This window comes from Streptopelia decaocto, assembly GCF_964273445.1.
Source record: "Streptopelia decaocto genome assembly, chromosome: 1".
Taxonomy (NCBI): domain Eukaryota; kingdom Metazoa; phylum Chordata; class Aves; order Columbiformes; family Columbidae; genus Streptopelia; species Streptopelia decaocto.
Window position 1 is genome coordinate 162,104,685 of NC_138663.1, and position 14,488 is coordinate 162,119,172.

The window sequence follows — 14,488 nt, forward strand, 5'->3', positions numbered from 1 at the left end:
CTTCCATTAAAGTCCTCATTTACAAATAGCCCTTTCTGGTGTGTTTCAGGATAATTATGAACTAATGAATACTATTTTGCACTCTGTATCCTTTTTTAAGGATTTATCTTCAACAATGCACTTTCTGAAGGTAATTTATGCCATTTCTGTTTTGTTTTTTTTTTTCCTCCAGTAATGGAATTGATAATATATTTTTCTAGTGAAGATGAGAAATTGAAGAGATTTAAATTAATTGTTCCAGTTTTAGTATAGACACGTAGAAAAATTCTTCATTACCAGTTATTGTGTGCAGAAAACATGGAAGCAGCACTACTACAGGCTTCAGAAATGGCAGCATCAGAATGCAAGCATAAACAAACTGCCGAGGCATTTCTATCAACTATTTCTTACAAATCCAGGCAATTCCTGCTCATTTACTCATTTGTGGATGCTGCCTCTTTGTGGCAGAATGCCATGTAAAATGTACCTTTCATGTGAAGGGCCTAATTCCACATTTGTATTGACACCTATTCAAACTGCTGTTTATGAGTTTAGAAACACAGAGAAAAAGAAATACATGTACACATGAACAGAAACATACTGTTTGTAGGACCTTCTCATTCAATCTTTACTTGAGTCACACTTTTCGCTTAGTGAATGAGGAAGCCAGTGAGGCTGAAAATTTTCTTACTTATGCCTGTTTAACAAGTGGGCCTCTGCTGAGTTTAAATGGAAGGAGAACCAGGCCACTGGTTTCAGCAATAGTTATAAAAGAGGTAATTCAAAATTAGGGCTCCAGAACTGCACCTCAGGCAGCAATACCCACATGTCTCACTAGTGTCAGCAGGAGGTCTACAGGAGATCGAGAGCAGTGCACAGAACAGCCATGTGTTGTGTCTCTAGTGACAAAAGAATACTCTTCATATCTGCATTTCTAACTGAAATAACACTCCACTGACTAAACTGTCCAAGCTAAATACAGTCACACTTTCTTTTTTTTTTTTTTCTCAGTGTGGGTGGCATAGAGGGAAGAACACATGCCAAGAAAAAAACATTTATCTTGAATTCCAAAGGACCAGTTATATAGCTTTGTCTTTGTAGAAAGTGACGGTTTGTACATGGAGAGAAAAAGCAGAAGAGAACAGAGCCCTTTAGCAATAAAAAATGTACTAGTGAGCAATTCTGCAAACAATACCAAACATGATAACCTAATGAAAAAAGACAAAACCGCATGTGAAATAACACTCCATTCCATATATTAAAGAAATTCTTCAGCAAGAAGACAGAACATAAATATAAAACTATCCTATCCAGTATGCTGGTGAAACACATACCCATGTGTCACTCTCTGATCCATGTTATATATGCTGGTAATTATCATATGTTGTGTTTTGAAAATAGACAACACATTATATTTTGCCTAAAAATGTTAGATCTTTCTGATGAGCCATAATTGCTAGAAAAGAGAATCCAACACACAAACAGACAATTTTGGCAAGGAATTTTAAACTTCAGGTACTCATTACTTCATGTTCTGACATTTGAAATATTTATCAAGTGTTTATTCAGAAACTATTAAAAAATCACATGTGCTGGGATACATATGAGACATCAGTTGTCCCATTTACAGTGATGCTGTGTATATGAATATCTTTGCCATTGCCTGCTGCCCAAAGGGGTAAAGACATTGTATATAGATGTGTACAGTCCATAATTTGGTCTTTCGGGATACCAGTAAACATGTGGATCTGTACAAGTGCAATCTTACTTGACTAAACAATCAGAAAATGGCTACAACAATTGTAAAACCATTATAATTTGGTTAAATAATGAAAAAAAAAAAAAGAACACTGACAAATCAAAAATGAAATACACTTTTTTCCTGGTAAAATGAATATCTTCTACATGTCCCTCACTAGTTTGCCCAACCAGACGCCTGAACAAGAGGTTACTAAAAGGTAATTTTAAAATAGAGGAACATTATTTTTTTCTCTTGTGGTCAAATTATATGTCTTAGATTGTCTGTTACAATTTGGTCATAATTGGCATTATCTGTAGTGATTTAAAAGCTCCCCCTGATACTACATCAGCTTTGGAAAAGAAGCTCTTGGTGTAGTGCAACACTTTAAAGCAATTGGCAGACTTTGGACCCCATCCTGAAAAAAATAAAAACCACTTAAAACTTCCCAGTAGTTTCACTTGTAAGAATAGTTCTTCATCCTTTATTGTAATCTTTTGGACATTTGACTAACTTTGCTCAGTGAGTGAGTCTACAAACTATGCACGTTGGTAAAGTTGTTCATGTGCCTGCAGGATGAAGGCCTAATCTGGGGCTTCTTTGACAAGTAAAGACACTCAAGCAAGTAAGAATTTGCAGGATTAGGCCCTAAAATAGTGAAGGAAAGAGAAATGCTAATGTGCATATAAAAATAGGTGCTACAATAAAATATTTTTTTATATTTCATCAATAAGTTATTTTCACTAACCAGTTATGGATCATATATCTCTGCACTCTTAAATGATTTTTCCACATCTACAGTGATCCTTTTAAATATCATAATATATTTTTTAATTCAAAAGTCCAGAAAGCATACAAACACATCCTTAAAAAAAGGAAACCTTGTATTAAAGTCGGGGTGTGCTAATCTCTCCATAAAAGCCATTTAGACTCACTCATGGATAAAAGGGGAAAATGTGCGCTGTACTCTTCAACCAGAAGGAAAACAAAATTTAAAAATGTCTGTACACCAAAAAAAAAAAAAAAAAAAAAAAAAAAAAGTGACCATTACTTTTGTATTTGTAACCTGAATATGACCTGACAAGACCACCCTACCACCTTCCCCAAGCATATATGGACATATGCACAATACCAGTGTTGTGCTCAATTTACACAATAGGTGGTTTCCTATTTCCAAACACAATAAAACAAAAATAAAAAATAAAATAAACAGCACACCCTTTCAAAATCATTCACCGAAGCTGAAAAATCCTGTGCCAAGGCACTTCACCCTACAATAAAATGAATTAAAAGGGGAAAAAAAGTGGGGGGGGGGGAGGGGCGAGGAGGAGGTCAGCATTTACGTTTCTTTGTTTTGCGCGTGGTTGTTAAATACAAATACTCTAGAGAAGGAGCTGCTGTGGTTGGGGGAGAGGGAAGCTGTTTCTCAGAACTGGCTGAATGTGGTCTGTTTTTCCAGCACTTCGAGGTAGTCCGGCTCTGCGTTTAGTTTTGCTTTTAGCTCCAGGTACTCGTTCCTGTTGGGCTCTACAAAGACAGTACTCGGGGGGCTGTAGAGCACCGTCTCCCGGAGCCGGCCGTCCCCCGGCCCCGGGTGCAAGTACTGATGGGCACGCCTAAGGTCATAGTTTGGGGAGTAGGTGTAGGTGGCGGGGAGCTTGGGGTAGTCGGGGAGGGTGGAGCCGGGTGTGCCCAGCGTGGAGGAGGAGGAGTGTTTGTCGGGCTCCAAAATGCCCCTGTAAAAGCGATCGGCGTCTTGCACTGGGGAGAGCAGCTCCTCCCGCGGCTCGATGGTGCTCACGCTGTACGCGGGGCTGCGCACGGGCGCATCCTCCCCGCCGGGCGGCGGGGGCGGCGGGGGCGGCGGCGCACCCCCCCCGGGTTGCAGGGGGTGGCTACTGTAGGTGACCTTGAGCTCGTGGAGGTCTTTGTAATCCTCTCCCGCGTTGCCCTCCCGGGAGCGGTAGATGGGGTTTTTGCACATGTGGCCCAGAGGGTGCGGGATGTACTCGTAGACGTGGCCGGCGGGGGTCTTCACTTTGGGCAGCGCCGCGCTTCCCCCGCCACCTCCCCCACCGCCGCTGCCGCGGTGTGGCGGGTGCTGCTGGAGGTGGGGGTGGTGGTGCTGGTGGCCGCCGCTGTAGACGCTGTACTGCATGTTGAAGGAGCTCACGTCGGAGTTGTTGGTGCTGGCGTGGTCACCCTGACCCTTTTTGCGCCGCTTCATCACCAGGACGAACAGCCCCGCCGCCACGAAGACCGACATGATGAAGACCAGCAGCAGGCTGAGGATCAGCACCGACAGCGGCACCGAGGAGCTGCCGCCGCCGGCACCGCCCACGGGCGCAGAGCCGCCCGCCGCCGCCGTGCCGTTGAGCCGCACGGTGGAGGAGGAAGGGGTGGTCCTGGCCGGCAGCTGGCCCGGGGACGGCGTGGGTGTGGAGACGACGATGTCCGAGTAGTCGGGGCAGAGCAGCTCCACCCGGACGGCCCGCATGTCGTTCTGGGAAAACTTCTTAGGGGACTCGCAGATAACCTGGTCCACCAGGACACCGGTGTTGAGCTGCTCCAGCCACAGCTTCATGCCCACCACGTCGCAGGTACAGTCCCAGGGGTTCTCATGCAAGTCGATCTGCAGCAGGGATTTCAGTTGGTCCAGCACCCCGCTCACCGGCAGATAGGAGAAGTGGTTGCTCCGCAGGCTCAGCCTGTAGAGAGACAAACCAGAAAAAATGTTCCCTGGCAAAGATCTCAGAAGATTGTTGTTCAAAAACAAGAGCTGAAGGTTGGGGACAGGTTCAAAGGTGCCTGCCTCTATCTCCCGGATGACGTTGTACTGCAGGAAGAGGTACTGCAGGCTTTGCAGTCCATAGAACAGCTCCGGGCTCAGCCGCTCGATCCGGTTCCCATTCAGGTACAGCCTTCGCAAATTAGTTAAATCCCCAAAAGCCCGGTCCTGAATGACCGAGATCCGATTATTGCCCAGGTGCAGCAAATCCAGCCCAGTAGCATCCACAAAATCTGCCCTGCGTACCAGAGCAATGTAGTTTTCCGTCAGATACATCTTTTTAGGATTATAGGGTTTGGGCTGCAGTTCAGAAATACTCTCAATCTTCCTCTCCTGACAATTGACATTGAGGCCCAGATCAGAAATCTGCAAGTTGCAAGTGCAGGCAGTGGGGCACTCCAAAGGCACCGGGGATTTGGTCTGATAGGCAATGCTGGGGCCGTAGTTGCTGTATCCCAGATCTTTTGAGGGCAGGCGGGAGGTAGGGCGCACCCTCGTCTTGTTGGGTTGGCGGGTCCCTTTGGGGGGCTTCAGGGGGGATTTGTAAACAGCTGAAGAAGAAGTGGCCACTGAGTTGACCGAAGCTGGGGTAGTGTGAAAATACCCTGTGGTGCTTAATGGTGTCTGTGGTCTCATTTCATAATCCGAGATGAGCCTCCTGGGGCAAAGCTCCTGCTTGGAGACTTCATCCAAGTCTCGACCATGTAAGCGGAAAGGGGTCTCACAAACCACATCTCCCACCAGAGCAGAGTATGAGATACTGTCCAGCCAATCCTTTAGAGCAATCAACTCACAGGAGCAATTCCAGGGGTTCTCCTCCAGCTGCAGCTCCACCACTTTATCCATGTGCTGCAAAAGGCCCACATAGGGCAACAGCTTTAGCCGGTTACCCCTCAGGTCCAGGTGAGTTAAGGGCACAAAACGGAAAAGGTTGTTGGGCAAACTGGAGAGGAGGTTATCATTGAGAATCAGCACCTGCAGCAAATGCAGTTTGCTGAAGGCATTGGGTTCAATGACGCTAATATAATTATAATCAACCTGTAGGTATTCCAAACTCTCTAGCCCAAGGAAAGTGTCATCTCGTAAAAGTTCCAGCTTGTTATTGTTCAGGTGCAGCCTCCTTAAACCTTTCAGACCATGAAAGGCCCCTGTTTCGATGTCTTGTATGTCATTGCTACCCAGATGCAAAATCGAAGCTCCCGTGTAATTAACAAACTGGTTTGGGTAGAGCCTGTTCAAAAGGTTCCCAGACAACAAGAGGTGGTAGACAGGGAACCTTGGTGGACTGATCTCAAAAAGGCTGATGATTCCTCTGTTTTCACAGCTCACTGTTAAGATGCCGTCCTTCTCCTCACAAGGACATGCATTATCACAGATTTCCCCATAATACTCGATGCTTTCTGCCCATGAAAGGACTAGAGATGTTAAAGCAAATACAATTGTCTGCAGCATCCAGATATGCATTTTTTTGTTGAGATCCTGTTCCAAAGTTACTGTAGAGCAGCAAGCATACATTTTATTTCCTGTAAGGGTAAGGAAAAAAAAAAAAAAAGAAAGCAACATAATAGCATAGCCCTATAAAATTTAAAGTGGACACAAAGTTTATATATATCTTCAGTGGGGGAGAGAATGGATCGTTTATCAAACAAACAAACAAACAAACAAAAAAAGCCCTCCTGTCACTTCTAATTCCCACACTTTCGAAAACTGGATGACATGCATTGATTAAAAGGTTGATAGGCAACTCCTAGAGAGTCAAATGCCTGCGGTGTTTAAAAAGGTGAGGTCACAGTAGGAATTGTTCTGGTTCTGTTCCTGTGGGGTGCATTTCAATGCTTCCTTGGATTTCTTTTTCATGACCAGCCCCATAAATATACATAAAATGGCTGTCAGTTCAGTTTCACAGTTCTAATTTAAGAGAAAAGAAGCACCATTTTATGAGGTTTTCCACCTTCCCTATTACTCAGCTCCCCCCTTCCCTTCAGAACCTCCCCAGTGAACAGTGCACCGAGGTTTTCCCCTCATTCTACCTTGATTTTTAACCAGTGGTGGAAATGCCCTGGTAGGAATCCAAAGAAAAATGCTCAGTGCTGAAAACGGCAGCTTAATTCAATAGAGAGAATACCAACACATTCTCCACTTCAACCATTTCTTAAAACTCTATTTTTTTTCTATCTATACATTTACAAAGCACACACCCACCCACACAGACATACACACACACACACATGCATCCCCTAGATGACTTTTGTGGCAGAATTCTTCAGTAATGAAACAAGTTAATGTCCTACTTCAATGCACTTAGCAGCTCTCTTCAGTAAGAGAAATTTTGTTTCTTTACACAAGTAAATCATTTTAATTGATTTCCTGATCCCCCTCCTCCTCCATGAGTTATGTACAATGTAACAGAGCTGACGATCAAGCAGATGTCTAAGTTCTCACACACACACACACACACACACACACACACACACACACTTAAAGGAAATGTTTTAACCACTCACCCAAAAATTGTGAAAAATGTAAAACATGTGGGTCATCTTCGGAGTTTCAGCCATATCTGACATAACGCTTATTCCCAACATTCTCCAAAACTAGCCTCGTAGAAGTGGAGAGATTTAAATAGGTCTCATGAAAATATCTCATCGCCAACCCTCCAAGCATCAGAGTTACTGATTATAAGCAGCGATGGCTGTCAGCACTCTTCATCCTTTAGGGAAGAAGACACCCAGGCTGATTAAAAGCCAAGGGGGGTGGAAGGGAAACCCTATCATTGACCTACGTCAGTAATATAATACCCGAATTTCACCTAGCTGGAAACAGATCCCAAATCCACTCATTCTTGAAGTCTTTTTGACTCCTTGTGGCTTTCTTCTACTAGTCTAAAACAATATGAATAGGGAAAATAAATGGATTGTGTGTGTCGGTAGGGGAAGACTAATAAATCATCCAGGCGTAAATGCTGGGATCTTGGAGCAGGCTTGCATTTTCTATCGTCCACCTCAGAGCTCCAATCCTCATGCCACAACTCTGGTTTGGAGGAACGCATCCTAAAAAATGGCAAGTCTCAGTACTGCAAGACATCTCCTGTAGCATCAGATTCAAGGCTGCAAATCTTGCACTTGCAGCAAAGGCAGTCATGCAGCAAGAAATTGGAAGTCTCGGCGAATCTCTTTAATTCTGACCAGACGTCAACTGGATTGGAATTACTCAAAGCAAAAGGCTTCACTGCATGAAGGCAGCAGAAATCTTACTCAAAGGCATGTATCTCACATATTCTTTCTTAGCTTGATCAGATCCATTCATCTATTAACTGACAGTTCTTCTTTGGAGAAAAAAAAAGAAAAAAGCTATTGAAAACCTGCCCGGTCAGTGTTAAACTCCCAGGCATTTTACAACTTTAATTCAATTATGGTTAGTAAAGGAGGCAAATACAATATTCCTTCCCTCCTCCTTTCTCCCTTTCCATGAAGAAAAAAAAAGGGGGGTGGGGATGGGAGGTAAAGAAAATAAAGTTGTAGCTGGCTGTATGCAAGGTTGCAATCCCGCCTTGGAAACCCCTCTCTGATGACTGCGTGCTGCTGTTCGCCAGCTCCCTACAGAGGTTCATATGGGGGGGTGAGGGGGGAAGAGAGAGAAAGGGGGAGGGGAGAAGAGGAAAGGGGTTGCATCGGGATTTTTCTTGTGTATGTGGCTTTTTCCCCGAAGAGTTCAGCCCTTAGATTACCGCACTGCATATCCGGCTCGAAGCGGCTTTCAGTACCGCCGACAGCAGCAGCAGCAAGCAAGCAGCCCCAGACGGACACTGCCACCCAACTGAGCAGCACCCAGAGTTGGGAGAAATGGCTTTCCGGGAGGGAGGACGGGGACGGGGGAGGGGTTGGGGGTGGAAAGCAACAGCAAGGAAAGACCCGGCGGTGAAGGGGCGGGTGGCGGGGGGGGCAGGAAGGGAGGAAGAAGAGAGAGAGAAAGGGAGCACGAGAAAAGTCAATCGTGGTACTTACTTCGCCCGAAATCTCCGGGGCCTAAGCATGGTGGCAACCCATGAAGATGCCGACCCGCTGCGCGGGCGCTTCGCGGAGCCGCCGGGGCGGCGGCGGCGGAGGCGAGTATCGCGGCAGCCGGGGAGGCTCGGTGCGGATCGCACACAAACACCCCCCGCACGCAGGCGGCGCCGAGACACCCGCGCTCGCACAGGGGCGCACACACACACGCACACACACACACACACACTCACATGCGCGCGGGCGCGTGCCCGAGCAGCCGCGGGGGCGCGCTCCTGCACAGCGAGGGCGGGGGGCGGCCGGCGGAGGGGCGCGCTTTCGCCGCCGCCGCTGAGCGCAGCGGGAGGGGGAGCGGTGGGAGGGGAAGGCGGGGCGGTGGCGGGGAGCGGGGGCTGAGAGGGGCGGGGGGTGTCGAGGGTAGGAGAGAGGCGGAAGGGGTGACGAGGGAGGCGGGAGGGAGGGTCCGCGGGGGAGGGCCGCGGTCCAGGGCGGTGGGGCGGGTGTCCCCAGCTGACGGCGCGACGGGCAGTCGGCCCCGCTCGGCACTACGCACCCCGCACGCACGGTCACACACCGCACACGCGCAGGCACACACATGCCGATACGAGCGCCGCGCCCCCGTCACACCCCCACCCCCACGCACTCCGGGGCTGTACTCACACTTTCCCCAGCACTGGCCAACTTTCCCCGCGCTCCGCCGCCGCCCTGGACGCCGACCCCGCTCTTCCCCAAACCCTCGGGCCGTAGTCCCGGGGCCCGGCCGTCCGCGGTAGGGAGCGGAGAGGCAGCGCAGCCGCCCCCGTCCTCTCCCTGCGGCGCTCCTTGGCCATGGCTGGGCGGAGCAGCGCGGAGCGGGTGCCAGGAGCCAGTGGCCCGGCGGCCACCGCTGCTGTTTCTGACTGTGCCGGAGCCTCCGCTGCATACGCGGAGACCGTAGGGAATTGGGTGGTCGCGTGAAAAGGAAACGGCGGGTTTCAATACGCGCATCCTCCGAAACCGGGGACGCGGGGTGTGTGTCTGGGGCGCTGAGTTTATGTTTACCCCTCTGCCCACTCCAGCCACGGAGTGTGGAGCGGGTCGGAGTGGGGATGCAGCAGCAACAACTAAACCACTCTGCGGGCGCCCCCCATACCCAGGCGGTCCCCGCGGCCGCGGGGCGGTGTGATGCCTTCCGTCGCCGCCAGGTGGCAGCGCAGGGCGGCGGATGGGCCGCGCCGGCTTGCACAGGGGCCGCCCCGCGGGCGCGCTGCCCCTGGCCCCGGGCAGCCCCGCAGGGCGGGCGGGCGCTGCGCAGGGGTATCCCGGGGGGCGTTGGGCTGCCGGGCGGCGTTGGTGGTTGCGACGGGGAGAAACGAAGTAGGCGACGCCGCGCTGACTGCATTATCTTTGTTGCCGGTTCGAAGAACTGCCGTTATTTCATTTGCATACGGAACATGGAGGGATATTTGTGTGAGCAAAGCTGGCAGTGGCAGGGGTGATGGTTTTTACGTTTAGCTTTAGTTTTTTATTTTCTGCGAAATTACATATTTGGCTGAACTTCAAAGAAAAAAGGTAATTTAATTGCATACATGCAAAGATGTGCACATGTTCACATTTGTGTATTCTTTACTGTGATGTGCTGTATACATTTTAGTATGTAAATCAAATAGGTGTTGTGCATAAAGGAACACATAAAGTACATCCCATGTGCACAGCACAGCATCCCTCTCTAAATCAAAAGGTAATACTAGACGTAGTTGTGCCTTCACAGGTTTTCTTGTGCCAGTCTAAACACTAAAGAGGGAAGAATACTCTACATATGATATGTGCATTCATCACATCTATTATATCTTCAGCAGACCTCTGTCAACTCATATCTTAAGATCCCAACATGCTAAATCCAAGGATGAGTGAAGAGAAATACTTTTTTTTTTTTTTTTTTTTTAATGCTGAACCTTCCCTAAAAGGTGTATTCTTCTCCTTGAAAATGTAAAAGGAGTGTGACTCAAATAATCCTTTTTTTCCTAGGCCTGAAATAAGTAAGATCTGGTGTTTGGATGGAAGACAACTTTCTTATATAAACCAGGTAATATTCTTGACCTTGTGGAAGCTTTTGGAAAGCAGCTTAATGGGACAAAGTACTTCTGTTATTAAAGAATCTCTGACATTCCTGTTTTGATGCAAAACCATTTGTTTCAGTGGAAGGTTTTGTATGGCTTCAGACTGATTTCTGAGATACTACTTTCAGTCAGGAAAAGAATACCAAATTACTCAGGGCACTTCCCCCCACCCCACCTCCATTCTTACTGCTTTTCTAGTATTCCACATTAAATATATGATGATAGTGGAATAAAAAGAATTTACAGATTGTAAATAGGGATGTTTTAGAGGAGTTTCTTATGACCTCACTATTTTTGAAAATCGTTTTTGTTTTGAATTAATAATTCTGGTTTTGAATATATGGGATTTTATGCATGTATGCTTTCATTTTTAAGGCTTATCATATTTATAGCATCTGTCTGTGTTTCTATGCTATTTTTCTCTCTGACACACAAAATTAGACACACATAAATACTTTTTTATTCATAGGAGAGATATTTTAAGAAACCTTGGCAGCTAGGCTGAGCTTATTTCTTTCAATGAAACAATTTTGGAAAAGTTGACATTTTATAAACCTGAAATAATGTTAAAAACCATTTTGTAAAAGTCAGTAAGGTACATATGTTTCAGTTTAATTATTCTGGTCCTGTGTAATGAGATATTGAAAAATACAATGAATAGAAAAATCTGATTTAATGAAATTTTACTTGCAAGTTGTTAGACTCCTAGATTATTTTGGTAATACACACAAGGTTTAAATAGTTATTGGTGTAGAACTATTATGCTGCTGTTCCATTCATTCTTATTCTGATTAACATTATAGTTTTGGTAAAACACCTTAAAGTTCTGTATAGTTTTGCAGAATATTTATTTCAAATGCATGACTACCATAAGGGCACAGCTCTGTTTCCTTGCTGAAACCAGTAAGGAATTACACTCCATTTGAATGGAGTCTACATAATCTGAAAGTATTCCTTACAGTGGAAAGTTATATTTGAATATTTGAACTAGGACTGTCATTATAAACCTGAGCGCACAGACATCAAACAGTGCTGATAAATTTATGATAAACAAATATTTATTTATTACTATAGTGTGTTGCCTTTTGCTAATTTATCTTTCATCTCCTTTTCATTAAACCGGGAGATTCTAAAAACCTTTAAACGGAAAAACTCATGAGGAAAGTTGGAAGTAACTCATATAGTCGTCATATGGAATACAAATAGAGGGACATGAATGAGGATGGTACAACAGAAAAGACAGATAAGCAAAAGGATATTATGAATATATGGATTATAACTGGAATAACTTGTAACTGTGCAGGTCTATACCCTTTCTATAGTACTTCAGTGAAAAAGAGTAGCAGGAACAGTTGATACAGCCTGTGGAACCAGACATTAGGAGAAAACTGGAAGGTACCAAATTTGTAAGTGAAATATGTTGGAACTGAAGGATACATACTGTTTAGGAAAGACAAAAAAAGTGGTGAAATAATTTCATGTTAATGCATTTAAAACTGTTAAGGAGTAAAGACTGTTAAGACTGCAATAAAGTTAGATTTGAGAGTGAAGATGAAATAGTGTCTGAATGAAAACTGTTGAGTAAAAGGTTGGAAAACAAATTCATGGGATGCAATCTATTATGAATCTGCTTGTACAGACTTGATTTGGACAATAATACCTAAAAAGACAAGAAAAAAAGGAAAAAAAATCATATTGTGTGATTATGCAATTTGTGTGCTTTCTCACAGGCAAATAGAAAAAAAATTAACCAATGATGTTGAGGATAACATGAATCTGAATGGAATAGAGGATAGGTTCTTCTGTGGAACAAATACTGAGCAAGCAAGAGGCAAGGATAACTTCGACATAATTTTAATGAATTATAGGATCTGCAGGAAAAACGCATGGTAGATAATTATCTTAACTAGTGGTTTTGAGCTTTTCCACTTTGTGTGAAGTTGCAAGACAGAAAAAATGTGGAGGATCTGTAACTGTAGTCCAGTGTTTCAGAAAGGCAAACTGAGAAACAAAAAGTTTAGTGAGATCGTCTTGATTAAGGAGCACCAGAATTAATGTTCAGATAAGGCATGATATTACCTTGTGTAAAAAATTGCAAATGCTATTGAATGTTTACATTCGGGAGAGGACAAACAAAAAACCCCCCAAGCAACTGGGATGAGAAAGAATTCCCAGAAGGTAGAAAACTTAAGCAAGTTATTAAGAGTAATCACAAAACCTATAAAGAATGAAAAAGAGATATTGATCAGCAGGGAGAAATCTGTATCAGAAGTCAGAAGGTATAAAACCAAAGTGAGAGTGGTCAGAAACCTTGTTAAACCAAAACTTACACAGAAAACGGGAACGTAGTAGAAACTTCGTAAGCCATGTAAGTAAAATTAGAACTAAAGAAGTGGCCTGGATGTTAAAAGATGGGGTGGATATTAAGAATAAAATAGGTCTGGACTAAATAGTTACTGGAAATGTTGCCTCTTTTTCTGGTAAGAATGTATATATAAAATTTGATATATAATGGAAGTAGGAATAGGGTGAGATAAATCACATCATCATTGTATCAGGTACTGTATGGCATAAGAAGCTTATGGTCCTGTATGGTCCAGAAAATTTCTGTCCTAGAGTGCTGAAATGATTAAAACATAAAATACAATTCCAGAAGAAAGCAAGCTCAGAACTTCCAAGAAGCTCAGACAGTGCATAATGTTGAGAGGGGAGTTACCTGAATGGATGGAAGTCATTAGTAGAGTTTCTTGGTGATCAGCTTTGAGCTTGGTACTGATTTCAGGATATAAGGTAAGCAGGTCTGGGCAGAATTTGTAGACCATACAAAACTAAAGCTCTCTCTGAGAACCAGATAATGAGACAAGAAAACTTCTATATACATGCTATATGTAATTATACCTGTGTGTGTATATATATATATATATACACACACACAAATACATACATATGTATATCTCTGTGTGCCTGTATTTCTGTCAAGATACATATATATGCAAATATATATACACTATATGCATATTTACAAATTTGATGTTACTATCAATATTTTAATATGTCAATATTTATGAATTTCATTCATGTGTATCTATGTATTATTTTATTTTGGCCTGGGCTGATAGGAATGGTGTGAAATTGGATACTGCAATCTACAAAATTATGAATGAAAACTTTTGCTATAAACTTGGAAGATCAAATTTTATCCAAAATTATAAAAATATTAAGGTAGTGGTCAATCAGAAAGTAACTATATTTTGCCATTATAAAAGAAGTACCAGTTTAAAGGGAAAAGAGAAATATGATTCTATAAGGTATTAGGCAGGATTGTTCTAATAGGTGGGCAGGTGTTACTAATATTGTAACGGATGTGCTTTTTCATTAGTTCCTTTTGTATTATGCATGGTTCTAGTCGTACATTCAGAGACGATCTCAAAATGAAATTTAAAGATCAGAAAAAAACTAGGGTCATTAGGGCATGGAAAATGTGTCTACAGAAGAGAATTTTTTTTTTAAAGGCATACATAGCCAAATAGAAATTGAGAGGGCATGTGATTCCTTACAAATGCTTTTTTAGTTAAATACTAAAAAGACAGAAGTAATTTGAACTAAAGAGTGAACTTGGCATGTCATCAAACATTTATATTCACTGACTGTCTGAGAAGTGAGATACTAGAAATGTCTTCCAAATAGGCAATCAGGCCAATAAACCAACATTGTTTTAAGACAGAACTTGAAGAGCTTACAGAAAAATTTGTGTCATTGAATGGGGCAGTTCATGATAGGAAAGTGGCATTTGTGCCGAGTTAGGAAGGAAAGGTCTTTTTGAAAAAGATGGAATATGGTTGTTCTACATTTATGCTGTATCTGTTCTCTGCCTCAGGGG

General features: G+C 43.9%; 1 protein-coding gene across 1 annotated transcript; it reads right to left on the reverse strand.

Annotated features, from left to right (window-relative positions):
- Positions 1-3,143: 3,143 nt before the first annotated feature.
- Positions 3,144-8,732, reverse strand: SLITRK5 (SLIT and NTRK like family member 5; the record flags this gene model as incomplete). Its single annotated transcript, XM_082071472.1, has 2 exons — positions 8,510-8,732; positions 3,144-6,028 (listed from the first exon to the last, which is right to left on the reverse strand). The coding sequence occupies exon 2, from the start codon at positions 6,018-6,020 to the stop codon at positions 3,144-3,146; it is 2,877 nt and encodes a 958-aa protein (XP_081927598.1). The 5' UTR covers positions 6,021-6,028; positions 8,510-8,732.
- Positions 8,733-14,488: the final 5,756 nt, after the last annotated feature.